Genomic DNA, 27,911 nt, shown 5'->3' with positions numbered 1-27,911 from the left:
CCAACTTAATGGTGCAATGCCGCCACCTTCTGCTCCGGAGTGTGGGTCAGACAGTAGTGCACAATCTACAATAGACACAATCTCTGTTGCTGCAGCAGCAGAGTTTATTTTGTCTTGACACTTTGTATTGATATTTTGTATTACATTCGTCCCTTAAATCAGGGGTCCCCAAACGACGGCCAGCGTCCAAAATCAGTCCCGCGGGAAGTCCCAAGTATAAAAAAAATAAAATAAAATAAAATAAAATAAAAATTTTCTTTTTCTTTTTCTTATCTACTTTGTACCGCTTGCTACTCACGGTGTCTCCTAGCCGCTCAGGCAAATCATATTGTCTAAAAATGCATTTTCTCATCGATAACGTGACATCATCACGCGCGCGGAAAGTGCGCTATATATATATATATATATATATATATTAGATATATATATATATAATATATATATATATATTAGATATATATATATATAATATATATATATATATTATATATATATATTATATATATATATATATATATAATATATATATATAATATATATATATTAGATATATATATATCTAATATATATATATATATATAATATATATATCTAATATATATATATTAGATATATATATATCTAATATATATATATAATATATATATCTAATATATATATATTATATATATATATATATATACATACATATATATATATGTATGTATATATATATGTATATATATATATATATATGTATATATATATATATGTATATATATATGTATATATATATATATATGTATATATATATATATGTATATATATATATATATATATATATATATATATATATATATATATATATATATATATATATATATATATATATATATATATATATATATATATATATATATATATATATATATATATATATATATATATATATATATATATATATATATATATATATATATATACAGCCCGGCCCACGGCCAAATTGTTTTAACCCAATGCGGCCGCCGAGTCAAAAAGTTTGGGGACCCCTGCCTTAAATGATAAGTGATTGTTTTATATTTATTTTTTATGTACGTGTATGTCGCTTTGGATAAAAGCGTCTGCCAAATACTTCAACATAAACATATATAAACACCTGGATGTCTTTATATAAATAAACATTGATTGATTGATTGATTGATTGATATCTGCTAAAACCACCAATCTGTTTCACTGGATTCAGAATAAAACCAAATTCTGTCTTACAATCGTTATCTTCATCATTTATTTCAACTTTATGTTATTCAAGTATGACATTTTTACATTTAATTAATTTCATTGACAAGCAATTCTATTATGGTCATACTCTTGTTTGCTAGCGGCTACGATTTCAGTACTATTGAAGATGCTCCTTCTCAACTCTGTGGTAATATTCTTTTCACAAAATACATCCAATAGTACGTTAATGTTAAATCTTACTTGTGAAAAGTAATCCTCCGATTCCTATTTTCAACAGTCCGCTCATATGAGCAGTAAAACGCTGAACAGCAGCACGGCATCTTTGTTTTCTACCTGTCAACTGTCAGTGTAGGCTGCTCGCCGGCTCCTCATCACCACTTCAAGATGGCGGCCAAATTTCTCGCGTCACAGCAGCCATTGCTGCGTCTATTTATAAGATGTCTATGCTTCAGACCGCCAACTTCACGCTCTTGTACTTTGTTATTCGTTGATCCCTAAAGCTGTGGTAGATTTAACGCCCCCTGCTGGACATGGGCCGAAACGATTTCACTGTGGCAGTACGGAATATAAAGTCAACACAAACACAAACGCACAGTACACAATACATTTTTTAGATGTAGGTCTTTTTAAATGAGCTTTAAATAGTAATAATTGTAGATGTTTTAGCAATTAAAAGTGAACAAAACCAGTGAAGTTGGCACGTTGTGTAAATCGTAAATAAAAACAGAATACAATGATGTGCTAATTCTTTTCAACCTATATTCAGTTGATTAGACTGCAAAGACAAGATATTTAACGTTCGAACTGGAAATTGTTGTAAATTTTTTGCAAATATTAGCTCATTTGGAATTTGATGCCTGCAACATATTTCAAAAAAGCTGGCACAGGTGGCAAAAAAGACGGAGAAAGTTGAGGACTGCCCATCAAACACTTATTTGGAACATCCCACAGGTGAACAGGCTAGTTGGGAACAGGTGGGTGCCATGATTGGGTATAAAAGCAGCTTCCATGAAATGCTCAGTCATTCACAAACAAGGATGGGGCGAGGGTCACCACTTTGTCATCAAATGCGTGAGCAAATTGTGGAACAGTTTAAGAACAATATTTTTCAACCAGCTATTGCAAGGAATTCAGGGATTTCACCATCTAGGGTCCGTGATATCATCAAAGGCTTCAGAGAATCTGGAGAAATCACTGCACGTAAGCAGCTAAGCCCGTGACCTTCGATCCCTCAGATTGCGACGTCAGTGTGTAAAGGACATCACCACATGGGCTCAGGAACACTTCAGAAAACCACTGTCAGTAACTACAGTTTGTCGCTACATCTGTAAGTGCAAGTTAAAACTCTACTATGCACAGCCAAAGCCGTTTATCAACAACACCCAGAAACGCCGCCGGCTTCGCTGGGTCCTAGCTCATCTAAGATGGACTGATGCAAAGTGGAAAAGTGTTCTGTGGTCTGACGAGTCCACATTTCAAATTGTTTTTGGAAACTGTGGACGTCGTGTCCTCCAGACCAAAGAGTATTGTTATAGGCACAAAGTTCAAAAGCCAGCATCTGTGATGGTATGGGGGTGTATTAGTGCCCAAGGCATGGGTAACTTACACATCTGTGAAGGCACAATTAATGCTGAAAGGTACATACAGGTTTTGGAGCAACATATGTTGCCATCCAAGCAACGTTATCAAGGACGCCCCTGCTTATTTCAGTAAGACAATGCCAAGCCACGTGTTACAACAGCGTGGCTTCATAGTAAAAGAGTGCGGGTACTAGACTGGCCTGCCTGTATTCCAGACCTGTCTCCCATTGAAAATGTGTGGTGCATTATGAAGCGTAAGATACGACAACGGAGACCCCGAACTGTTGAACAACTGTACATCAAGCAAAAATGGGAAAGAATTCCACCTGAAAAGCTTAAAAAATTGGTCTCCTCAGTTCCCAAACGTTTGAGTGTTGTTAAAAGGAAAGGCCATGTAACACAGTGGTAAAAATGCTCCTGTGCCAACTTTTTTGCAATGTGTTACTGCCATTACATTCTAAGTTAATGATTATTTGCCAAAAAAAATTAAGTTACTCAGTTCAAACATTAAATATCTTGTCTTTGCAGTCTATTCAATTGAATATAAGGTGAAACTGATTTGCAAATCATTGTATTCTGTTTTTATTTACGAATTACACAACGTGCCAACTTTACTGGTTTTGGGTTTTGCACGTGTACATCTGCTTTGTAAATGCAAATTAAGCTGTTTATAAAACAAACTAACATTGCAGTTTTTTATTTGATATGTTAAAAAATGTTAAAAAGATATGATGGTAATAAAGATTTTAAAAGTCATTGCACATTTATTGTGCTTTGCAGAGAAAAATATCACACATACATTTGATATACAGTATATAACCACATTTGATCAAATGTTTTATTTCTTACTAATGTGTTTTTACAGCAATTAACTGGCTAAAGACGACACAGTGAAACCATATGGTATATTTTCCAAGGACAATTTTATTTTATAGCATTTGTGATCATCTTGAAAGTATCAAAAATTCCTTTGCAACACTCCAAACCATAACATTATTTGTCTTGTGCACACTTTGGAATAAATTGTGTATTTTGGCATTCAAAAGCATGAAAAGCAAAGAAAACATGATTTAAATTAGGACAGTTAAGACTACACACTATAAAGCTACATTTGGCACCTATAAGTCAAGCCAGCAAAAATGATCTGAGGCATCTAAGTTGTCGTTTCTAACACAGACAAACTCTGAGCATGACAGCAGCGATATTAACTTTGGGAAATGCCACACAGAAACTGCGACATGCTAAATAAAAATGTTGATCTCTCACAGATAAGAGATTGGTGGAAAAAAGAACTGTTTAAATTGCCTTTCTACTGATCAAACGGAAATCATAGCACATTTAAATGCAAATTGTGTAAATGAACCCAAAGAAAATGGCTAAATTTTAGACCTAAAGCTTCTTTGGTTTAGATAATTTCTATAATAAAGGTATAAAAATTGATTATGTTGCTGTTCACACATCGGGCTTCTTTTTTGATAGTCAGAATCCTTCATTGTCACACCTGGACACCAAAAACCAGGGCAGTGGGGGAGCAGTGATTAGATGATGTGTGCACAAAAACACGTGACATCATCCATCACTGACAGGACACACCAGATCAATAGTGTCTTCCTCAACATGCCAAGGATCAACTGTAAAGCCACACCCATTTGAGGAAGCAGACAACTCTTTGGATAATAGCATCGGCGTCACCGCTGCGCTTAGCAATGGTCTTGAAGGCAAACGGTACACAAGTCGCACAGACTTGCCCTGAAGCTTTCACCAGACTTAAGAAAGTTTACACTGAATAAAGCATTCCAACCACCATTAAGAGAGAAATGTACATCAATGGCACAGGACAGTATTTTTTGGCACCCTTGTCATGTACATCCTTTACATTTTTGGTTCCTCATATCAAAAAGTCTTTGGGTACAAATATTCCTGTCTTTGGATCGCCCTTTCAGTATTTAAGGCCATTTTAAAGCTTTTGAGTTCAGTGCACTGAAAATCTCCTACATCTCAAACAACCCAAATAGTTTGACAGTATCTAATGCACTTGTTTTCCTTCCTCCACGACATGTACAAAAAAAGATAAGCAATTAAGGAAATTAAAACTACTCCAACAGAAGTGAGACGATGTGGCGATGGCGTGCGGTTTCACACAAAGTAAAAATGATGGGATGGGGGAGGTAGTCACATAATAACAACAAATGAGGTAGACAATAAAACACCCCCTCAGGTCCAACACTACTAAATACAACGAAAACGTCTTTAAAATATTCATTATGGGTGAGCTTTGGTTTAGGACAGATGAGGCCACAAAGACCAACAGGTAGAAAAAAAAGGAAATGAAATACTGTAATCAACATTCATACAGAATCCTGAGGTAGATCTGAAGAAAAATGCTCATTTCCATCCTTCACAGCAGCTGACTTCCTGTTCCTTTGTGCCGCAGGAAATAACCCATCGGCTCAACTCAGAAAGCGAACGAGGTAGAAACGGTCAATTCTCCACTTGTCGAGTGCTAGCTGCCGCCGGAGGCGCAGCAGGGTCGAGCGGCGTCAGGCGCTAGAAGATGGAAGGAACCACGTATATGCTCGTTTTCCACTTGAAAAGACGGCTTCAACTCGGCGCCATTGCACTGTCCAATGGACTCAGGTCTGGAGCTTTGGTTGGTAGACGCATTGCTCATCTCTTCGTTGCTTTCCTCGCTGGAGTAGTGTCCGGAGTCTCCCGTCTCTTGGCTGCCGTCGCTGCCTTGAGAGCTCTCGGCATGGAAAGGTCCAAAAATGATCTCCCGGGACGATGGCGGCAGGGGCGCAGACCCTTGGTGCTCCACATACCTCAGAACAGTTTTGCCACCTTCATACAAGCTGACTCTCCCCTCAACCTAGAGACAAGATATAATTATTATAAAATACAAATGTTATCTTTTTAAAAGCAATATTGTATGACGTCACACGAGCTGCAGTGTTTACGGAAGCTCTAATTCTAGTAGGGCTCAGTCCTGGCACAATTTCAAGGATTTTGTGCAATCAAACTCAACATTTTCTAAACAGAGTTATTACACTTCAAAAAGTCAGTGTTCAAAAACAAGAAAAAAAAAAAAAGAAAAAAGAAAAAAAAAATTAGGGGTATTTTATTTGAACTAAGCAAAATTATCTGCCAATAGAACAAGAAAATTCGGCTTGTCAAGACTTTTCAAAACAAGTAAAATTAGCTAACCTCAATGAACCCAATATACCTTAAAATAAGTATAATCTCACTAATAACAAGTGCGCTTCTCTTGGTAGAAAAAAAAGAGAACTTTTTGCTCAATATGTTGAAAAATATTCTTAAATTAAGTAAATGCTAGTGCCATTATCTTGACATAATGATATGCGTTCGGCATCATGATTTTTTTTTTTCATGCTTGAAGTAAGAAATTATTACTTTAAAAAAGTAGTTTTATACTTGTGAGTGTTGATGACACAGCTTTGCAACACTTGATATTGTAGTTTCAAGCATGTTTTACTCAATATAGGTCATCAAATCTCAGCAACAAGCTGTAATATCTTACTGAGATCATTTAGGACCAAAACCCTTAAAACAAGTAAAACACTAACATAAAATCTGCTTGGTGAGAATAATTATCTTATCAGACAGAAAATAAGCAAATATCACCCTTATTTGAGATATTTAATCTTACTTAGATTTCAGTTTTTGCAGTGTACATGTAGAAGATTAAGAATGAAGAGGGCAAGCATTTTGGCTCTCGCAGTTTGTGGGACATTTGCTTCAACGTCTGCTCTGAGGGGTGCGTGACGTGAGTTCCTAAATATTATTTTTGCTTGTTTTCTGCTCATTTCTTAACTATTTATTTTTGCAACAGTCTATTTTGGCAAATAATTAGGGAATTATGACGTTTATCGCTTTTTGATGACGTGTTGGTCGGATGAATGCGACCCTCCATCCATCCATCCATCCATTTTCTACCGCTTGTCCCTGTCGGGTTTGCGAGGTGCTAGAGTCTATCCCAGTTGCACTCGGGCGGAAGGCAGTGTACACTTGCCACCTCTGATCATTCAAAATGCAGTCGCACCGGACACATCTGAGTTATATCCACATACTATATATATCCTACTTAAATATATGCTATACTATAATATACTACTTAAATCACCAAATGATTCCTGAGCGGGGTGCATGCTGCTGCTCACTGCTTCCCTCACCTCCCAGGGGGTGAACATGGGGATGGGTCAAATGCAGAGGACAAATTTCACCACACTTAGTGTGTGTGTGACTATCATTGGAACTTTAACTTTAACTTAAAGAGGCCTTAAAAATTACATGAAAACATCTGATACAGGTCACATTTATATACATAGTGCAATTTTTAGTACGCGATATGCATTATTTATTACCAATTTTATTTTTTTAATTACATTTTACTTCTGTTACTGTATGTAAAAACCTGAACTGTAACCCTATGTCTGTCTATCTATCTATCTATGAAGATGTTAAATGTTCATTTATCTATTTCAGTCGTCGTGTATATGCATTTTGCAAAGTGTTCTGTGTGTAAAACTGTAATTATTCTCCATGCAAAGTGTTTCGTGTTAACATTTTTTGGCGGCTGGATCAGTGTGATTGGATTTATATTTTTTCATATATGAAAGATTGTTCCGGCTTTTTAAACGATTTGGTTTTCAACAGACCCTTTGGAATGGATTAATAATAAATACTGAGGTACCAATGTAGTATAATATGGGATAGCTAACATGCGTTACTTACATCATTCTCAATAGGAGTGCTGACATCTCTATTGAAGAGTAGCCACCTCTTGCTTTGGTTCTTGCTCATTGCAGGCCCCACACTCTTCATCACTATGTTTGAAGGACTCTGAAAGACACGTAAAAGTATATACCAAGTCTGCTCTTCGGATACTTGCTTTTTCCTTGTCACACCTTGCTGTCTGTGAAGTTAGTGCTCATCATGGGGATGAGGGCCTCAGCGTTCTCAACATGGCGCTCACGGTGCAAAGACAAACCCTCACCAGGAGGCTCAGTGATGGCCTTGTTGCTGGGGGATTTTCTAGACAAAATAAAACAGGATGACAGTTATTGATATTGAAAGTCACCTTGCAGGTTTTTTTTGATGATTGCGACAATAAATACCTTGGTCTGCCTTTACTGATGAGGATCAAGGCACACATTACAATACAGGCCAGGGCGATGCTCACTCCAACAATGATCCCAGTCATGGATCTTTGGTCTATGTGGTACAGACCATCAGAGAAGGCTGGCAAATAAAACAGGGATTTAAACTACAGAATACCGACAACCATGATGAAATAATACAGCAATAAGGCTGCACTTACTTAAGCTTAGTGTCATACTCATGATTGTTCATTTGTGTTTAAATTAAAGTGCAGATACTAATTAAAGGTTGATTATAATACTAAAATTAGAAAGTAACTAAAAAGTAGTGTGGTAGTGTGGCCACTACACATACATTTCATAAGAATGCTGTAGTTTTTTAACCATAGAAATCATCATGAAAATATTTTTCATCATTTGTTTCTCATTCATTTTCGATTTCCCATTTCCCACATAGAGTTGCAATCCAAATTATAAAGCCATCATTGTAAATTATATATAATATTTTATTAGAGCGTATCAAAACGCGTATTGGGATGACAGACTTAGCCTTGTCTTGGTTTAACTCTTATCTTACTGACAGGATGCAGTGTGTCTCCCATAACAATGTGACCTCGGACTATGTTAAGGTAACATGCGGAGTTCCCCAGGGTTCGGTTCTTGGCCCTGCACTCTTTAGTATTTACATGCTGCCGCTAGGTGACATCATACGCAAATACGGTGTTAGCTTTCACTGTTATGCTGATGACACCCAACTCTACATGCCTCTAAAGCTGACCAACACGCCGGATTGTAGTCAGCTGGAGGCGTGTCTTAATGAAATTAAACAATGGATGTCCGCTAACTTTTTGCAACTCAACGCTAAGAAAACGGAAATGCTGATTATCGGTCCTGCTAGACACCAACATCTATTTAATAATACCACCTTAACATTTGACAACCAAACAATTAAACAAGGTGACTCTGTAAAGAATCTGGGTATTATCTTCGACCCAACTCTCTCGTTTGAGTAACACATTAAGAGTGTTACTAAAACGGCCTTCTTTCATCTCCGTAATATCGCTAAAATTCGTCCCATTTTGTCCACAAGCGATGCTGAGATCATTATCCATGCGTTCGTTACATCTCGTCTCGATTACTGTAACGTTTTATTTTCGGGCCTCCCTATGTCTAGCATTAAAAGATTACAGATGGCACAAAATGCGGATGCTAGACTTTTGACAAAAACAAGAAAGTTTGAACATATTACGCCTATACTGGCTCACTTGCACTGGCTTCCTGTGCACCTAAGATGCGACTTTAAGGTTTTACTACTTACGTATAAAATACTACACGGTCAAGCTCCTGCCTATCTTGCCGATTGTATTGTACCATATGTCCCGGCAAGAAATCTGCGTTCAAAGAACTCCGGCTTATTAGTGATTCCCAGAGCCCAAAAAAAGTCTGCGGGCTATAGAGCGTTTTCTATTCGGGCTCCAATACTATGGAATGCCCTCCCGGTAAAAGTTAGAGATGCTACCTCAGTAGAAGTATTTAAGTCTCATCTTAAAACTCATTTGTATACTCTAGCCTTTAAATAGACTCCCTTTTTAGACCAGTTGATCTGCCGTTTCTTTTCTTTTCTACTCTGCTCCAAACCCGGGGTGGACCGCTAGCCTGTTCATCAGATGGGGACATCTCTACGCTGCTGACTCGTCTCCACTCGGGATGGTTCCTGCTGGCCCCACTATGGACTGGACTTTCGCTGATGTGTTGGACTTTCACAATATTATGTCAGACCCACTCGACATCCATTGCTTTCGGTCTCCCCTAGAGGGGGGGGGGGGGTTACCCACATATGCGGTCCTCTCCAAGGTTTCTCATAGTCATTCACATTGACGTCCCACTGGGGTGAGTTTTCCTTGCCCGTATGTGGGCTCTGTACCGAGGATGTCGTTGTGGCTTGTACAGCCCTTTGAGACACTTGTGATATAGGGCTATATAAATAAACATTGATTGATTGATTGATTTATTTGCAAAAATGTATGAACATGTCATAGCTTGCAATACAACAACAAAACAAAAAAACGATTTAAATGTTCAAACTCTGCTGGAATCCTCACATAAAATATGTGTGTGGCAAAAAAAAGCATTGGAATTATAATTAAAACAAAACACATCCTGAACCATGACACCTTGCACACACTATATTGTACACACTTTGCATTGGGGTAATATTTGTAAGAACACCTTAAAAAACATATATACATTACAAAAAAGAATAATAACGCTGGTGTAATTATATATAAGTATCTATGCTGAATATTGTTATATCAGGTGATTATGTACTGTATTGTTGACCAAAAATAACATTATTATATCTGGGTGATGGTGCAGGACATTACAGCAAAGTAGTCCCTTGTTTATCGCAGTTAATTGGTTCCAGGCATGACCGCGATAAATTAATTTCCACAAAGTAGGAATTCTTCTTTTTAAATCGAATATTTTCACAGCTACAGCATAAAAAACCTGTTTACGACAGGTAATATATATATTCTAATATTATGAGGGAAAATAGCACCCTTTAGTCACCTTTACACACTTTTAATTCAAAATAGTACAGCTTCCTGAGGCTGAACCAATCAGTGGCCACAATGCTGAACAGCGCACTCTGATTGGTTTGGCCATCTCTTGTGGACAATATTACTGTAGTATTGATATTTTTATTTATTATATTATTATTCATTTAGCCATTTAATGCTTGAAAATGCTTAATTTAGGACCCCAAAATTTTAGAATATTCTTTAAAAAAGATTTTGTTAAAGTCTGCAATCTGATAAAGCTGCAATACTTGAGGGAGGGAGATGACAACTGTATAAGCTTTGCTTGTTTTTGCTCCTTTTCGGACACATAATGTTTTTTTTTCATATTATTTTAATATGACTAATGTTTTGTTTTTGTTTTATTTTTTACAAATTATGATATTGTATTGGAAATGCTACTTTTTTGTCTTTGAATTAAGTAAATAAACAGTATTTTTGGTTTGTTGTGTCCGAAAAAATAAGTAATACCGCAATAGAGTCAATTTTTTTCACCGATCTATTGAAAGTGTTTATATTTTGCAAACATTTAGTTCACAATGGCGGTGAAATAAATTCATGTTTGCTTGCCAAATTTAAAACAAAACCCAATTAGATTAAATAATTTGGTACTCACCAACTGTATGCTGAAAGTGATCCGAGTGCCACGCGTTCTTGCTGTGTTGGGCATTTCCGCGCTTCATGGCCAGCTCGACAACATCTGAAAAGGGGCCATCTCCCACTTGGTTGGAGGCAGAGATCTTCACCATGTAGACGTTCCCTGGTTCTAGCTTCTCTAGAAGAGCCATTGTATGACTTCCTGTATTGGGTAGAGGAAGCAAATAAAAAGTATATGGGATATTAAATACAGCGAAAGATGAAAAAATGTATGTATCAAATTCATTCCTACAATGTCGTATTACCATAACACTTTTATAACAATCCAAACAATTGATTGATTGATTGATTGAAACTTTTATTAGTAGATTGTACGGTACAGTACATATTCAGTACAATTGACCACTAAATGGTAACACCCGAATAAGTTTTACAACTTGTTTAAGTCGGGGTCCACGTAAATCAATTCATGGTAATGTTTCTGCGTTTGCTGCCTGGCTCACCCTCTCTTTGAATTATTTGCCAGTGTCCAGACATCCAAGACCTCTGGGAAGCGTAAAGGATGGTGTAGTGTGTAATCATCACGTTTGGCTCTGTTAGCTCCTTCCAGGACACCAACGCCGTGTCTTCCTCAATCAGAGTTACTCGCACTCCTGTGGGCGGTCGCATGGGCGCTGCAGACAAAGCCGATGTGATGGTTTACAAAATGGATATACTGTAAGAGAGTGAGGATCGTTTCTAAAATGCTACAGTTGTGTGCATTTGCGTGATCATGTAAATGGAATTCTGGGTAAGTAATGCAAGTAAAAGAAAACATCACAAGTATACACTATAATGCGGGGGTCTCCAACATTTGTTCTTTTGAAAGCTCTATTGCTGTATCACTCGCCATACAGCAATAGATGATATCTGTCTATTACCTGACTGCTTCCATGTTAGCTACCTTTCTTTGTTTATAATGTATATTTTCTGCTGGATCTACTCTCTATTTTATGCTGCCCTTTTTTTTGTTTTGCGGCATCTGTTACATATACTGTAATATTGTACATTGCAATTGTGATTTGTTATATATTGTATATATTATATAAAAATATAATATAATATAATATAATATATAAGTATATGTTATATACTGTATATATTAGGGGTGTGGGAAAAAATCATTTTTAAAAAATCAATTTTTTAAAAATATTTTTTTATTTTATTTTATTTTTTTTAAATGAATGAATCCAACAAAACAATACACAGCAATACCATAACAATGCAATCCAATTCCAAAACCAACCCCGACCCAGCAACACTCAGAACTCCAATAAACAGAGCAATTGAGAGACACAAACACGACACAGAACAAACCGAAAGTAGTGAAACAAAAATGAATATTATCAACAACAGTATCAATATTAGTTACAATTTCAACATAGCAGTGATTAAAAATCCCTCATTGACATTATCATTAGACATTTATAAAAAAAATTTAAAAAAAGAACAATAGTGTCACAGTAGCTTACACTTGCATCGCATCTCATAAGCTTGACAACCCACTGTGTCCAATATTTTCACAAAGATAAAATAAGTCATACTTTTGGTTCATTTAATAGTTAAAACAAATTTACATTATTGCAATCAGTTGATAAAACATTGTCCTTTACAATTATAAAAGCTTTTTACAAAAATCTACTACTCTGCTTGCATGTCAGCAGACTGGAGTAGATCCTGCTGAAATCCTATGTATTGAATGAATAGAGAATCCTTTTGAATCTGGAAAATATCGTTTTTGAATCGAGAATCGCGTTAAATCGAAAAAAATCTATTTTGAATCGAATCGTGACCCCAAGAATCGATATTGAATCGAATCGTGGGACACCCAAAGATTCGCAGCCCTAGTATATAAAATATATGTAAATATTACATGTATGTTATATTTTATATTGCTACTATGGTACATTTTTAGTCTACTTAATAGAATAAGAATAGACTGGAATATAAAGACAATATAGGGCAGCACGGTGGAAGAGGGGTTAGTGCGTCTGCCTCACAATACGAAGGTCCTGAGTAGTCGTGAGTTAAATCCCGGCCTCGGGATCTTTCTGTGTGGAGTTTGCATGTTCTCCCTGTGACTGTGTGGGTTCCCTCCGGGTACTCCGTCTTCCTCCCACTTCCAAAGACATGCACCTGGGGATAGGTTGATTGGCAACACTAAATTGGCCCTAGTGTGTGAATGTGAGTGTGAATGTTGTCTGTCTATCTGTGTTGGCCCTGTGATGAGGTGGCGACTTATCCAGGGTGTACCCCGCCTTCCGCCCGATTGTAGCTGAGATAGGCTCCAGCACCCCTGCGACCCCGAACGGGACAAGCGGTAGAAAATGGATGGATGGATGGATAAAGACAATATAAAATACATCCATAAACGTGGATGCATATGCAAAAGTGCAATATATTTATCTGTACAGTAATCTATTTATTTATATCTCCACCTTATTGCTCTTTTATCCTACACTACAACGAGCTAATGCAACGACATTTCGTTCTTATCTGTACTGTAAAGTTCAATTTTGAATGACAGTAAAAGGAAGTCTAAGTCTATAAGCCTCTAAGTCTACCTGCATTACCCTTTCCATCCTTACCCTTTCCATCCTTTGAAACTGAGCTACTGTGTGGAACAATTTCCCTTGTGGATCAATAAAGTTTGTCGAAGTCTAAGTCTTAGTTTAAACTACTTTTACCAAATAAAAATGGCCGAGAGCTATTCATTTTGGTAACATTTATTTTCGTAGCTTATTTCAACCCAGACAAAGGGAATAACTGATTGGTCAAATGACACTGATTCATCAATGCTTAATGAAACACAGGAAATTATACTACTGAAGCTTTGATTAGTGTGTCACTTTAAAGAAAAAAAACATGTGACCGATACAGCTGCTGTGCTATTACACTGCAAGCACCAAACTGTGTTTATCAGGAAGCGCTTCTTTGGCTCAGGAGTGACCGCTCATACTAAATGAACATCGGTTTCCCTCATCATCATTGATCTGAATGGATTTAAGAAAAAAAATGTAACAAAGATATGTGAAAATGTTAAAGTGTGGGGTCAATTTGATCTTATAGCGCCAAATAAAGTAAGTGTTCTTTTCTTCTTTCTTCTTTACTCTTTGGCTCATTGACCAGAGTTGTGCGTTTCATTTCCTTTCTGCGCTACTATGCATTTAAAAAACAAAAACATTAGCTAATTATTAATTTTAGTGTCAATACAGGTAGTGAGTGTGAGGTGTCATTTACCCATCACTCTGAATAAACTTATTTTGCCAAAGCATGACCAAAATGCCGGTATCCACAATTCACATTTTGTTTCAAAATCTCAAGAAAAAAAATGTTGTTTGTCTGCCTTGTATTGTAGTATGCATTTATTTCTAGTGCAGTTTTTTTTATATCATTAGTTGATCGTCTCTGACAAAAAGAAAGTATTGCTTGTATTTATTGGGGATGTTGCGATCAAGGTTTATACTGCCGATTCTGATACCGATCATCCATGAGCGAGATCGGCCGATACAAATACAGATAACATATATTACTGAATTATTTGATTTCTAAATGTATTTATGATGAGTGGTATTGATACTTTAACAATATTGCTAATTGATTGATTGATTAGGAGACTGGCTTCACACTGTGTATGGAGATACAAAATTAGCCAGAGGGGATTAGCGTTTGCGGTCGGTATCAAAAGGCATTAAACGGCGATGGCTGATCACATACTTTAAAAAAAAAAGTCCAATAACGACCGGGGGCCAATAAATCGGCACGTCCCTAATATTAATATGACTGACAACATTTAAATTGTACTTTGTTTAGGAAATCTCCACTCAAACAGTGCAATCTTTGTGTTTGTGCTATTTTGTGGTTATTTGTCATTAAATATGTCTGAATTGAACAGTTATAAAAATGCTGAGAGTTTAATCCAATATTATTTTTGAGCCACTCAAAATCAGCTGGTGAGCTACTGGTTGTAGACCCCAGCCTTAATGAATAATAAATTGCTCACCTGCTGGTAGTGTGCGATGATAAACAACGGCGCTCCAAGGACTTGACATCTGATCCACATGGAGACGCACCCCAAACTCATAGCGGGTATTTGGATCTAAATGTTGCACGGTCACATTCTCTTTGGTACTGTGGAAAACAAACAACATTCTTAACCAAGCGTACCACAGTGCACAAATACTTACAGTATCCGAGATTTTGGATGGTTATTTTACGTTTGCAAGTAGCGTAAAGTAGAAGCGTTGTGCGTTCCCACGACCGTGTAGCGGACAGTGTAGCTGACAGCCTTCCCTGGGGAGAAAGTAGGACGCTTCCAACACAAGGAAACTTCAGAAGAATTGTTGGCCGAAACAGTCACATGATGTGGAGGTGGAGGTGTTGCTGCCATTTGGTCCCTAGCCGCTGTATAATAAAGGCAAGAAAAAACATACACATCAGGTTGAGTCATGAAAAGCATAAATACAAACTTGTAATGTACTTACACACACATCCAGGAGTACTGATGGCTTGGTCCGTCTCATAGCCATCTCCAGCTTGACTGAAAGCCAGGATCTTCACGCGATATCTTCTCCTCGGATCTGGGACACATTTTTCATTAGTCCATGTCGCAACTAACAAAAGCCTTAGAAATAATTCTCATGATTGGATGGTTTGGGATCAAAAACTCCGGGAGATTAACATACCAGCATGGAGTGAAGCAAATATAGCAGCACATATGTCACAGAAGACAAACATAAATGCATTAAGAATAACAACAGGGGTTGAAGTGTGCGGGTCATAACCTCCGCACCCCCCCCACCAATGCACGGTCTTCTGTGTCACCCCAACTTCTAATTTATCATGTGTTGTCACATGACACGTGACGGGAAGGATCAACCAGGTGCCCAAAAATTGTTGAAAAAAAAAATCAATAGTGAATATGTCTTTAAACAAATAATATTACAGTATAACATAAAACAAAATGACATTTGAAGAGAAATCGAACATTATGAGTAAAAATGCAAGCATTTATAACAATATAAATGATAGGGATTAAGACTATGTTTATTCTTGTTTTGTTTTCTTCATGACCCTGTACTGTATATGCTTCTTCCTACTCCTATTCAAACATGAATTGTGGAAGTTCCTTATATGTAAATTGCTAAGCATGTCTGAAACAAATAAACCAAACAATAACAATGATAAGCGTCAAATTAACAACTCAACATTTTTGAATGGTGCTTTGGAATAGAAACTAAAAGCATTAGTGAGACCAAAAAGTGAAATTACACATTTCATGTTTCAACCTACATAGCTACCATTGCCTCAGCTCCTAAATCAGGACATTTTTAGGGAGTGTTAAGATTAGTTTTATGCCTCCGATGTGAAAGGTCAGCCTATGGGTATTGACCACCAAGGTGGGGTGTCCAGACCTTGTTGTGGGGGGCTGGGCCGCGGTTGCTGCCTTCAGCTGCTGGGAGCTGAGGCCCATGGGACCAGGGGGGGTTTGACTTGGGTCATCGGGTCAGGCCAAGATAGAACAGACGGAATCTGGGAGCAGGACTTTGGGATAGGAGAGGGGCCCCTTTTGTTCATTGTTTTGTTCCTCCCTGTCTTTCAATTTGGAGGCAACGTGGCTCCAAAGCAAAATGTTGTTTTGATTGAATGATTGATTGAAACTTTTATTAGTAGATTGCACAGTACAGTACATATTCCGTACAATTTACCACTAAATGGTAACACCCGAATAACTTTTTCAACTTGTTTAAGTCGAGGTCCACGTAAATCAATTCATGGTAAACACAGCAGGCTGATTATCAATCTTTTTCTTTTTCATTACTAATAGAAGCCAGGAGTCTTGAACTTTAAGCTTGAATTCAAATTTTAAGTTTAAATGTCAGATGCCCTGTTCGTATTTCAGCATAATGACAGTTACATTTTGATTTTTTTGAGTTGAGTTAAGTTTGTGTTTATTTGGAACATGCATGCATACAACATGATACATCACAATTTCCAGCTTTTCTATTCAACATGTTCGAAAAGGAGTAGGAAGAAGCAAAGTTTATTTAATCCTACTCCTTTTCCTTTACATAGCAGTTTCTAAAACTTTTGTTCACTTCCTGTTCTCGATTTATTCACAATATACTCCATAAGTAATAACAATTAAAAAATAAATAATAATAATTAGTGAAGTAAGTTATGTTTCATAAGGTGAGATAAGTAAGATTATCTAGAAAATTAATGGATGAATGAAATAAATTCAGAATGGTTCTTCTTCTTTGTACTTTGTAAACACTTTAAGTTTGAAGACTTTCTTGAAGTGGATTATATTAGTACATTGCTTAATCCATTCCATAATTTAATTGCACATACTGATATACAGAAGGTCTTAAGTGTTGTACGTGCGTACAAATGTTTAAATTACATTTTTCACATTTTAATCATGTACAACACAGGCAAACATTGCAGGCAGTGGACTAATCCAAGACTGCTGTCCCATGGTTAGAGGTCAGCAGTCCTGTCCGGTTAAGGCCAATCCCGAGGGTCTGTTTTGTGTGTTTCGCGGTCCAGCGAAAGAGAAGGGGGGAGGATCTGGTAAGGCCGTTCCAGCCCAGGACGCCACACAATAGCCAGGGGTAATTATGCAAGTCACTGGATGGGAAACGGTGGTGGGAGGGACATCTGGACCCTGACCTATAACCTAGGAGGCTGATCCCACTCAATACTGCAGGCAAACTGGAGAGGTCAGCCCACATTGATCTGGGTCCAGGGTGGAAATGCAAATGCAGCGACCAACTGCCCACTGATTTTTTAATTAAACCCTCGCCAGACGTATGTTAATGTTATCATCTGTCCTATCTTACCAAGGCCACTGATGGTGTAGGTGTTGGTCTGAGCCTGCAGCTGGATGACGGGCTGCTCCGGTTGGCTCTCCTCATTGTAACACAGGCGGAAGCCTAGGACAGCCTCAAACTCTAGGGCGCTTTGCCAGCGTGCCACAATGGAGGTGCAGTTAAGCGGCTCAAGTTGGAGAATAGGAGCTGAGGGCACTGAAAGGGGGAAAGAGAGCAGGCATGAGATCAATACACTTTCACAATTGGAATACCACAAAAGAAACCTTTGAACACATCACAACATCAGGATGCTTACAATGACACTTTCAAACTATTTTAGGTGTATTTTCTAAACACAATGGCATCAATAAGTTGATCATTTATCAGCAAACTAGTAGCAATATGTAGGCCAACCCATAGCAGAGAAAACAAGCTGGGCAGAAGACACCAAGATGTTAAAAAAAAGGCTATTCTTTCCCCCGCACAGACGCTTGAGGCCCTCTCTTTACGACCCGTGACTGAGGCGACTCTTACATCACTGACAGCGGAGGCCAAAGGTTCCTGAATAATCAACACAAAAGGCTGCAGGACAATACTACAAGGCTAAAAGAACAAACTTTGGACATGAGATGGCCCTAATGCAGTATTGAAAAAGTCCCTTTGCCACAACTGTAATACTTAACATAACATAATTAGGGCTGAAGAAGTAACAGACGCAGAACTCTTAGAGTTTTCACTTCTATCCATATAAAGCTTGTTTATCTTAGACATCAGCAGTGTATCACTTAAGTGTGGAATAACTTTCGAGGACGAACAAGAACAGAGCTTGTGAGCTTGACCAACATCAGTCACCTCTCAACTAAAATGATTTTTTCTAGGTCAACCTTTTAGATGCACCTATGTATTATAACTTCCTGCTTGTTTACCTTTGCGACTGGAAGTCTTAGGTGTACGGTGGGACGTCCACGCTGAAGGCTCACACCAGCCCACACGGGTGGCCGCGGCCATACGGAACAGGTAGATGGTGTCGGGCTGGAGGCCCTCCAAAACGTACCCGGTGCTGTTCTGAGGTAGCTCCATCGAAATGACTGCACTGTCGGCAGCTGTGCGGTACGACAGCCTGTATGCTGACACCCGCCCGCGGCTCAGTTTGGAGGGAAGCTGTTGCCAGCTCACCTGGATATCTGTCCAATTGTGGCTTACCAAACGTAGCTCAGGTGTACGCAGGGGCACTGAAAAAAGAAAACATAAGGGTGTATTGTACTCAGCTAGAAAAGTTCAACTAGAAAAACATTGCAGCAGCGGTAAAAGGCAAAGCCCTTAACCACTGTTTCCACTCAAAAGTTGCTGTGTACACAAAGGATTTACATTCTCCTTAGCTAAACTGCCAGAGTGATTTACTGCTAGGAATGCGGGGACTCTCAGAGCTTACCATCCTCCAGGGTGTGTTGACTGACTTGATCGGACATACGACTGGCTCCCATTGGCATGTAAGCCACAATGTAGAAGGTGTAGTTTCGAGCCGGCTCAAGCTCATCGATGATATAACTGGTTGTGTCGTTGCCGATAACAACTTGGTACTCCTCGTTGTTCAGACCTGCAATGCAGTGGATCAGAGAACAGGTTAGGAAATAAGTTGACAGGAGCGTAAGAGGACAAGGCTTCTTTGAAAGCAATACATACAAAGCTGATGCTAATTACTCATTAGGGATCTACTGATTGATCGGCCACCGATCAGTACTGACCGATTTTCAATGCCAATCAGAAACGCTGATCTCTCCAGCTGATACTGTAGTTATTTTTAGTCGCCCGGCTGACAAGCGGCTAGCAGCAAATTATGTGTCTCCATAAACAGTGTAAAGCCGCTCCCCTAAGTTAATAATAATCACCTCCATTGTGGCAAATGTACTGAATGTCTTAGTATCTTAAGTATCATTATCAAGTATCAATATCACTAGAGAATGAGGGCAAACATGTTACAAACCGAGAGCAAGCCAGGGAACAGGCATGCTAATAGCTAAGATAACCACTAAGCTAGCTGGAAACAACATCACAAAATAATTGCTTAGTAAAGTTTAGGAAGTGGGTAGCTGAGATAGGCTCCAGCGCCCCCCACGACCCCGAAGGGAATAAGCGGTAGAAAATGGATGGATGGATGGAGTTTAGGAAGTGTAGATGGAAGCACATTACAAAAGAAAGTAAGCAGGTAGTACCAGGAAATTGACAAGTTGATTAATAAGCATAGTCTCTTTCTGTTTGTGTGTCAGCTTTGTCACAGCCATTACATGACATGTAAGAGAAGGGTGGCTGAATCCAACAAATGGTGATATCAATACTACAATGATTACATTAATATTTTTATTTTCTCAAATGTATATATACAGTACAGGCGAAAAGTTTGGACACACTTTCTCATTCAATGGTTTTCTTTATTTTCATGACTATTTACATTGTAAATTGTCACTGAAGGCATCAAAACTATGAATGAACACATGTGGAGTTATGTTCTTAACAAAAAAAGGTGAAATAACTGAAAACATGTTTTATATTCTAGTTTCTTTAAAATAGCCACCCTTTGCTCTGATTACTGTTTTGCACACTCTTGGCATTCTCTCGATGAGCTTCAAGAGGTAGTCACCTGGAAGGGTTTTCACTTCACAGGTGTCATAGTAAATAGTCATGAAAATAAAGAAAACGCATTGAAATGAGAAGGTGTGTCCAAACTTTTGGCCTGTACTGTACACACATATATATATATATATATATATATATATATATATATATATATATATATATATATATATATATATATATATATATATATATATATATATATATATATATAAATATATATATATATATAAATATACATACATACATACATACATACATACATACATACATACATACATACATACATACATACATACATACATACATACATACATACATACATACATACATACATACATACATACATACATACATACATACATACATACATACATACATACATACATACATACATACATACATACATACATACATACATACATACATACATACATACATACATACATACATACATACATACATACATACATACATGTATGTATGTATGTATGTATGTATGTATATATATATATATATATATATATATATGTATATATATATACATATACATATACATACATATATATATATACATATATATATATATACATATACATATACATACATATATATATATATATATATATACATATACATATACATACATATATATATATACATATATATATATATACATATACATATACATACATATATATATATATATATATATATATATATATATATATATATATATATATATATATATATATAGTTAAAGTTAAAGTTAAAGTACCAATGATTGTCACACACACACTAGGTGTGGTGAAAATTTTCCTCTGCATTTGACCCATCCCCTTGATCACCCCCTGGGAGGTGAGGGGAGCAGTGGGCAGCAGCGTAGCCGCGCCTGGGAATCATTTTTGGTGATTTAACCCCCAATTCCAACCCTTGATGCTGAGTGCCAAGCAGGGAGGTAATGGGTCCCATTTTTATAGTCTTTGGTATGACCCGGCCGGGGTTTATATATATATGTATATGTATATTGTTAACGTTTACTAACTCAAGTGTTAGTTCCCTAGACACAGGAAGACTTTGACGTCAAAAACCAAATGGTTTAAGTGAGTAGTAGATAGTAATTTGTGCTTTTGTTGAGTTTTTTTGTATGTAATAAAAGAAAATAAGAAATTACTTTAAATATTGTGTTGATATTGTTAAGCTGTCAATAGCACTCACCATAAATACGTTTGTAAATGGAAAAATGTACAGTTAATGCATTTGATCGGAGTTTACTCCTGGATAGTTGGTATCCAAATCGGCAGCATAAAACTCTGATCGGAACATCCCTAGTAATTTTCTCTTTAATGTACACAACATACTATCAGGCATATTTAAGCTAAAATAAATTACTGGTCACTTAAATAGTTAAAGCCCAAATCTAAGAGCTGTGATGAAAAAAAGGAAAAATGATAGAAGTAATAATGATTTCAGTTGAAATTAAGACTGTCAGATAAACATCATTTTACCAATAACTTTATTATTGTCTCCAGTTGTTTTAACTTAATAAAAGTGGACAAAATATCATATCTGTATATAATTACTATTGTTAAATCTTTGACTGATACAGTATGAAAACATCCTTTCCAATTAGTAAGCTTTCAAAAAAGGTATCCTGTTTCTTTAAGAGAGAATATGTTCCTAAATTTGTCGTTAGGTAAAGTTGCTATTTTATGCACTCCTTGACCTTTGCTCTGTGCAGCAACAGCAAATTAACACACAGAGGACATCATTGACAGCACAAAACAGTGAGGAAAAAGTCTCACCTTCAGCCTTCATGTAATGAATGGAGTAGGCTATGACTCTTTCAGCCTTGTAGAGAGGCCTCTCCCACGCCAGCAAGATGGCTGAGCTTGAGATGGTCTCTGCGTGGATGTTCCTAGGAGCACTGGGCCTGTCTTCTGACATCACAACAATGAGGCGAGCCAAGGACAGCACTGAGCCCTGTTCACTCTCCGCCATGCACTGATAGATGGCGTCGTCTTCAGGAATGATCTGAGTAATCACCAATTTACTGGTGAAATGTGGAAAAACATGATCAGTACATGTCCGCTTATATGAACACGTTTGTGTTTTGTCCACAATTAATACCTGTTGTACATCTTAATGCGTCCATTTAAGTGAACCGCTTCTCCGTTTTTTAGCCAGCTGATGCGAGGAGTGGGCACTCCTTCTGCTTGGCACATGAAGCGGGCAGTACCAGCCCTTGGACGGGTCTGGCTCTCAGGCCTCTCGACAATAGATGGTGGCACTGAAAACGCGATATAATAGAAAATGGTTGCGATAAACAAATAATGGGTGCCATGTTATTTGCAAATTATGTTAAAATGTTATTGATAAAGGCGTTAAAATACTTAAGTGTATTGTACCTTGAACTGTGAGGTTGGCAGCGGCTATGGTGTAATTGCGGGTTCCAGGGGTGGTGGCCCTGCAGAGGTAGACTCCACTGTGCTTGGAGTTGACGTCGGTAATAATCAAGTTCCCATTACCCAACACTTTGGCTTTATACACGTCAATGGGTTTACTATCAGCACGGCTCCAAGAGATAATGGGCCAGGGGTTTCCAGTGGCTAAGCACTCTAGCACCACAGTTTGGTGGAGAGAAACGGTCAAGTTTTGAGGTCCAGCTATGATTCTTGGTCTCCTACGGATTTCAGCACCCGCATCTTTTACAAAGGGAAGGCAAATACTAGAAATCAGTAAGCTGCTCCCAAAATAGTAGTAGTAAAACAATGAATTCCCACCTTGAATGACTGTCAGCTTTGCCTCTCGACTCTTCAGTCGGCTGCCAATGTTAGTTGCGACACATCGATACCGTCCAGCATCCTTCAGCTGTACACTGTGGATCTGAAGAACTCCATTGGGCAAAACAGTGATTCTATGCACAAACAAAAATAACACTAAGGTCAAACTGGTGGGTTAGAATGTGTAATGCTGCTTAAACACACATTATAATATTTGAAGTCTTTGTTTTCGACACTATATGGACCAAATTCTTAGGGTATTGAATCGTTCGCGGATGGACTGTTTGGTTTGTTGTAGAAGACATTTCACCTCTCATCCAAGAAAGCTTCATAAGTTCCAAGTCTATGAGCATGAATTGATGAAGCCTACATGGATGAGAAACAAAGCGTCTTCTAAGACAAACCAAACAGTCCAGTTGCGATTGAATGCCCTGACAATACAATGACTTGGATGAATGAAAACATCCATAGATATATGGACCAAAAAATTAAGAGGCACCTTAATCAAGCATCGGTTGTGTTAGAGGTGACTTCCTGTATGCATAATGGTCAGGTGTTCTAATACTTGTACATAAAGGTTGTTAAGGGCTCTCCGTTGACATAAGTTACCTGTCTGTCTGAAGAGGTAATGTGCTTTGGTTGAACTCCCAGGTGACTGTGGCAGGAGGTCTGGAGGTGACTACACATGAGAATCGGGCAACCGAGCCCTCAGTCACCTCCATAGGCAATGGGTGCAACACAAACTCTGAAATACCTGCAGGAAAATTCAACGGATTTTACACTTGAATATTATACAACATGCAAAGCCTTGATTTTGATGGTGTTCGTGATAAGTGATTTATAGTATGTGACATGTGGCTGTTATAATCTTGCTGCTGTCCCCTGTGCTGAGCAGCTGGTCCAATCAGTGGATCAATTGAAGTTATGGATCAAAACGAATCAATGGATGAATAACATCACCTAATTAACGGTTAAGCAAACATGGCAGTAATGAATAATAAATATATGATTGCTTTTAATTGGCTAATATTTGAATCAATTTGGATTGTACTCAGTCCCTCATAACTTCTAACACATACACACACCACCCCTAATCTGCATCTATGTGAAAGGCCCTCTTTAAGTATTACCAGTGACCTTCACTCATTAGGGTGATAACTCTTTCCCTCCCCCCCACACTAACAGGAAACAAGTCAATATTGTGTTAAAGCAAATCAATATCCCCTTCTCCCCACTGAAACTTCCACATTGGAACCCACAGCTTTGGGAAGTCCAAGTGCAATTTTGTCATTTACAACCTCATCTCATCTATAATGCAGAGAGAGAAGCTTGTTTAAATGACGAATATATGTGGCAGATCACCTGAAATTAGCTTCATGCTGGTAAGTTGTTCCTAATTATTCTAAAGGAAGTGTCTGTGAGTTAGATGACCTTACGATAAAAAGCAACTTGTCACTAGCAGTATATTTTGGCCTTGAGTGTCAATGTTGCATCGCTTTACAAATAAGTTGTTGTCTCTTCATGCAAACACAGCATCAGTGATGTAGATGATGGGCAGTGACCCGAGCACACTGATCTGCTAATATGGTTGCCTCTGTTGTAAGAAGCGAACCAATGTCTGGGTCAAACAGCACAAAGGTTTCTCTAAAAAGGTCAAAGTTGACTTCAAGCCCATGCCCACTGAATTACATCCAGACCTGCATTATTGCCTAAAATTTGTAGAAAAAATGTCACCTGCATCTTATTAATACGTTTCTTGCAGTGGATCTTAAAAACATACCCTTTATTTTATTCACATTTAAACATTCTGGCAGTAGATCAATGTTTTTATTTAATTTAACAAAAGTGTTAATCTACGAAGACAATGGGGGAAAAAAAACCTTTCCCTGGATGTTTTTAGAAGGCCAACACCAGTGAGTGCCGTTTTAAACATGTTCATTCAAAAGTGAAACTAGCCCAGGTTTCAACAAAAGGCTTCTTCTGCCTGACACAACACGGGGGTCGCCCCAGTGAAAGGGATCGTGTCCTGGGAGCGAGAGCAGGAGGCCATCCCAGTCACATCAGGGCTGTGACATCACAAAGCCCTTCCCTGTTGACCTCTGAACCCCAGGACCTCTGGACAGAAGGAGAGCGAGAGAGAGAGAGGCCCATCCTCCAACTCCACGCCTACAGATGACCAAAACCTTTAACCTCTTCCCTCACAAAAGACTGGACTAGACTTGGACTTTTGGGGGGGAGAGGCTTTGTGGTCTTTTTTTTGTTTTGTTTTTTTAGAAATACAGTCATCCCTCGCCACATCACACTTAGTGGGCAGGTTTCTTTTTCGTATATTCTATGATTTATTTTTTTTTACCCTAAATTAAGCATTTTCAAGCATAAAATGCCTAAATGAACAACAAATTGACCACTAAATGAGACCAAACCAATCAGATCACGCTATTCAGTATTGTGGCCACTGATTGGCTCAACCTCAGAAAGCATTACTATATTGGATTAAAAGAGTGTAAAGGGGACACAGGGTGTTATTTCATATGTAGATGGCTCTCATAATGTAGAAGGTAGTAAAAGTTTTTTAATGCTCTAGTTATGAAAATATTCAATTTATATTTAATGGTTCCTACTTTGCGGCAATTAATTTATTGTGCTAAACGAGGGATTACTGTAGTAATAAGTACTAATTCTATTTAATAGACTTGACAACATCCATAACTAAACTGTATAGTAAATGTTTGGATAGACAAATCCTTTCCTGTAAAACTCCATCCATCCATTTTCTACCGCTTGTCCCTCTTGCATCACCGAAAATTGAAGTAAAGAGTTCCTCTAAACTTACTGTTCACATTGTCAAGATCAGTGTATTTCCCTGACACTATAGTGAGAGAGATATACTGCACTGAGACTAATGAGCAGCAGCATGCATGGTGGATCAGGCCCGCTGAATAGACACATCTGCCCTGTCCACTGATATCTGCACAAACAAATGCGCTCAAAAACCTAGCCTTTTCTTCTGGGTCAGTCAGGGGCACTCCAAACAAAGCCTAAAAGGCAAATGGCCTTTTCAGAAATTCCTCTGTGTAGCGGACCATTCAGCAATTACACTGAGCTGTAGCCATAGGGACAATGCAATGATCCAAAGAGAGCTCAGGCTGATTTTCAATTTTTTGGGGTAATTGTTTTAAAATTCTGAACACCTGTTTGACATGAGCACCTAGACTTTAGTGGTTTGTCGTTAATACAGACGGAAAAGGGGAGGAGTACATCTGCTTCCCATCTCCAGGTTAATAACCCATGAACTTGCCATCCTGATGTATGATACCACTAACTGGATACTGCCAGTAAGTTCAAACCAAGATCTTTGGATGTGTTGTGGCCCATACTTACTTGCGATAGTCAGGCGTGATCTTTGGCTAAGGATAGCTCCAAACTTGTTCTCGGAGAGGCACTGGTAGAATCCTTCATCCGACTCCTCCTTGGTATGCTTTATCTTTGGTATGTACAAGGAGCCGTTGGGCAAAAACTGGTAGTGCTCGCTGTCCGTTAAGCGAACGCCGTTTTTTAGCCACTTGATGGTGACCGGAGGCTGACCATGAGCTAGACAGTCCAAGACGGTGGGGTCCTTTGGTAAAATGGTCACATCACTGGGCTCGGTGATGAAGGATAACTCGCTAAAACACAAAACATCTGGAAGACGAGAATTGTAGCATTAGGAACAGATCAGTGGTGCTTCAAAAAATAAGCCTAATTACACTAACACAATGCAACAGTTATTTGAAGTATTTGAATATCAAAATGAGTAGATGCAAACTATACACTGCATTAACAAATCTATCGAAAAATACAATTAACGAATGGTTAATAAGTTGTAAAGTTGGCTTTTCTTTCATGAAAAGACAAGAAAAACAGGTAGAATTCCCCTGTGTGGGATTAATAAAGAAAGTCATCACAAATCACAATAAAAAACTATATGTCCAAAAAAGAAAGTAACAACATAGCATACATTCAGCATTCACTTTTGATTTATTATTCTAATTCACAGAAAAATATGTTATTAAAGTTGAAATGCAACTAATGCTATCGTCTTATGATGCACACAATACATAATGGTGTTGTTTCCCATATCCACTTTTAGTATAGTATAGGTATTGCAGTAGAAGTAGAAAACAACAGTAAAGTTTTTGTTATGCAGTATTTTCATCAACAAAAAGCAATGATTATCAGCAAGCTTGCCTTCATAACATGTATTCGCATCTACAGTTAACATGATTTCCAAACAGCAACAAGAAGGCACTTACTTGGTGAAAGCAGGGGAAAAAAACAAAACAGCCAAAGATGGCAGACTTTCATCTTGAACTTCGCCATTTATCCAGAATGCAGTCTCATTTTCCCCACACAGAGAACCTCCGAGCTCCTGTGTGTGTCTGCTCAGAGGTCCCCCTAAACACTACTGCATGCGGCGGAGCAACACCCGCGGCTCTACTGGGGTGCAGAGGGACCCCCCCACCCACTCTCTCTCCTTCACGCATGCGCAGACAACGCGTGTCTCAAAAGCAGA

The 27,911-nt window shown here is 38.0% G+C and overlaps 1 protein-coding gene across 1 annotated transcript; it reads right to left on the bottom strand.

Annotated features, from left to right (window-relative positions):
• Positions 1–3,717: 3,717 nt before the first annotated feature.
• Positions 3,718–27,877, bottom strand: LOC133641870 (protogenin B-like). The gene is made up of 19 exons (XM_062035960.1): positions 27,652–27,877; positions 26,741–27,040; positions 23,969–24,113; positions 23,360–23,493; positions 22,985–23,281; positions 22,707–22,866; positions 22,382–22,629; positions 19,378–19,542; positions 18,872–19,177; positions 17,976–18,161; positions 15,615–15,710; positions 15,348–15,534; positions 15,134–15,261; positions 11,595–11,765; positions 11,111–11,293; positions 7,934–8,057; positions 7,724–7,850; positions 7,551–7,658; positions 3,718–5,667 (listed from the first exon to the last, which is right to left on the bottom strand). Exons 1-19 carry the CDS (start codon positions 27,716–27,718, stop codon positions 5,302–5,304), a joined length of 3,498 nt encoding a protein of 1,165 aa, XP_061891944.1. The 5' UTR covers positions 27,719–27,877; the 3' UTR covers positions 3,718–5,301.
• Between the last annotated feature and the right edge of the window lie 34 nt (positions 27,878–27,911).

Source organism: Entelurus aequoreus, linkage group LG24 (assembly GCF_033978785.1).
Source record: "Entelurus aequoreus isolate RoL-2023_Sb linkage group LG24, RoL_Eaeq_v1.1, whole genome shotgun sequence".
NCBI lineage: Eukaryota > Metazoa > Chordata > Actinopteri > Syngnathiformes > Syngnathidae > Entelurus > Entelurus aequoreus.
The sequence above is the reverse complement of the archived record's forward strand: the minus strand, read 5'-3'. Positions and strand labels throughout refer to the sequence as shown.

Bases quoted from the DNA above. Each gene is read 5' to 3' on its own strand.
- LOC133641870 (XM_062035960.1), bottom strand. From the start codon at position 27,718: ATGGCGAAGTTCAAGATGAAAGTCTGCCATCTTTGGCTGTTTTGTTTT. The intron at 27,041-27,651 runs GTAAGTGCCTTC...CTCGTCTTCCAG, and splicing joins TTTTCCCCTGCTTTCACCAA to ATGTTTTGTGTTTTAGCGAG. The intron at 11,294-11,594 runs GTGAGCCAGGCA...TACCCAATACAG, and splicing joins GCAAATAATTCAAAGAGAGG to GAAGTCATACAATGGCTCTT.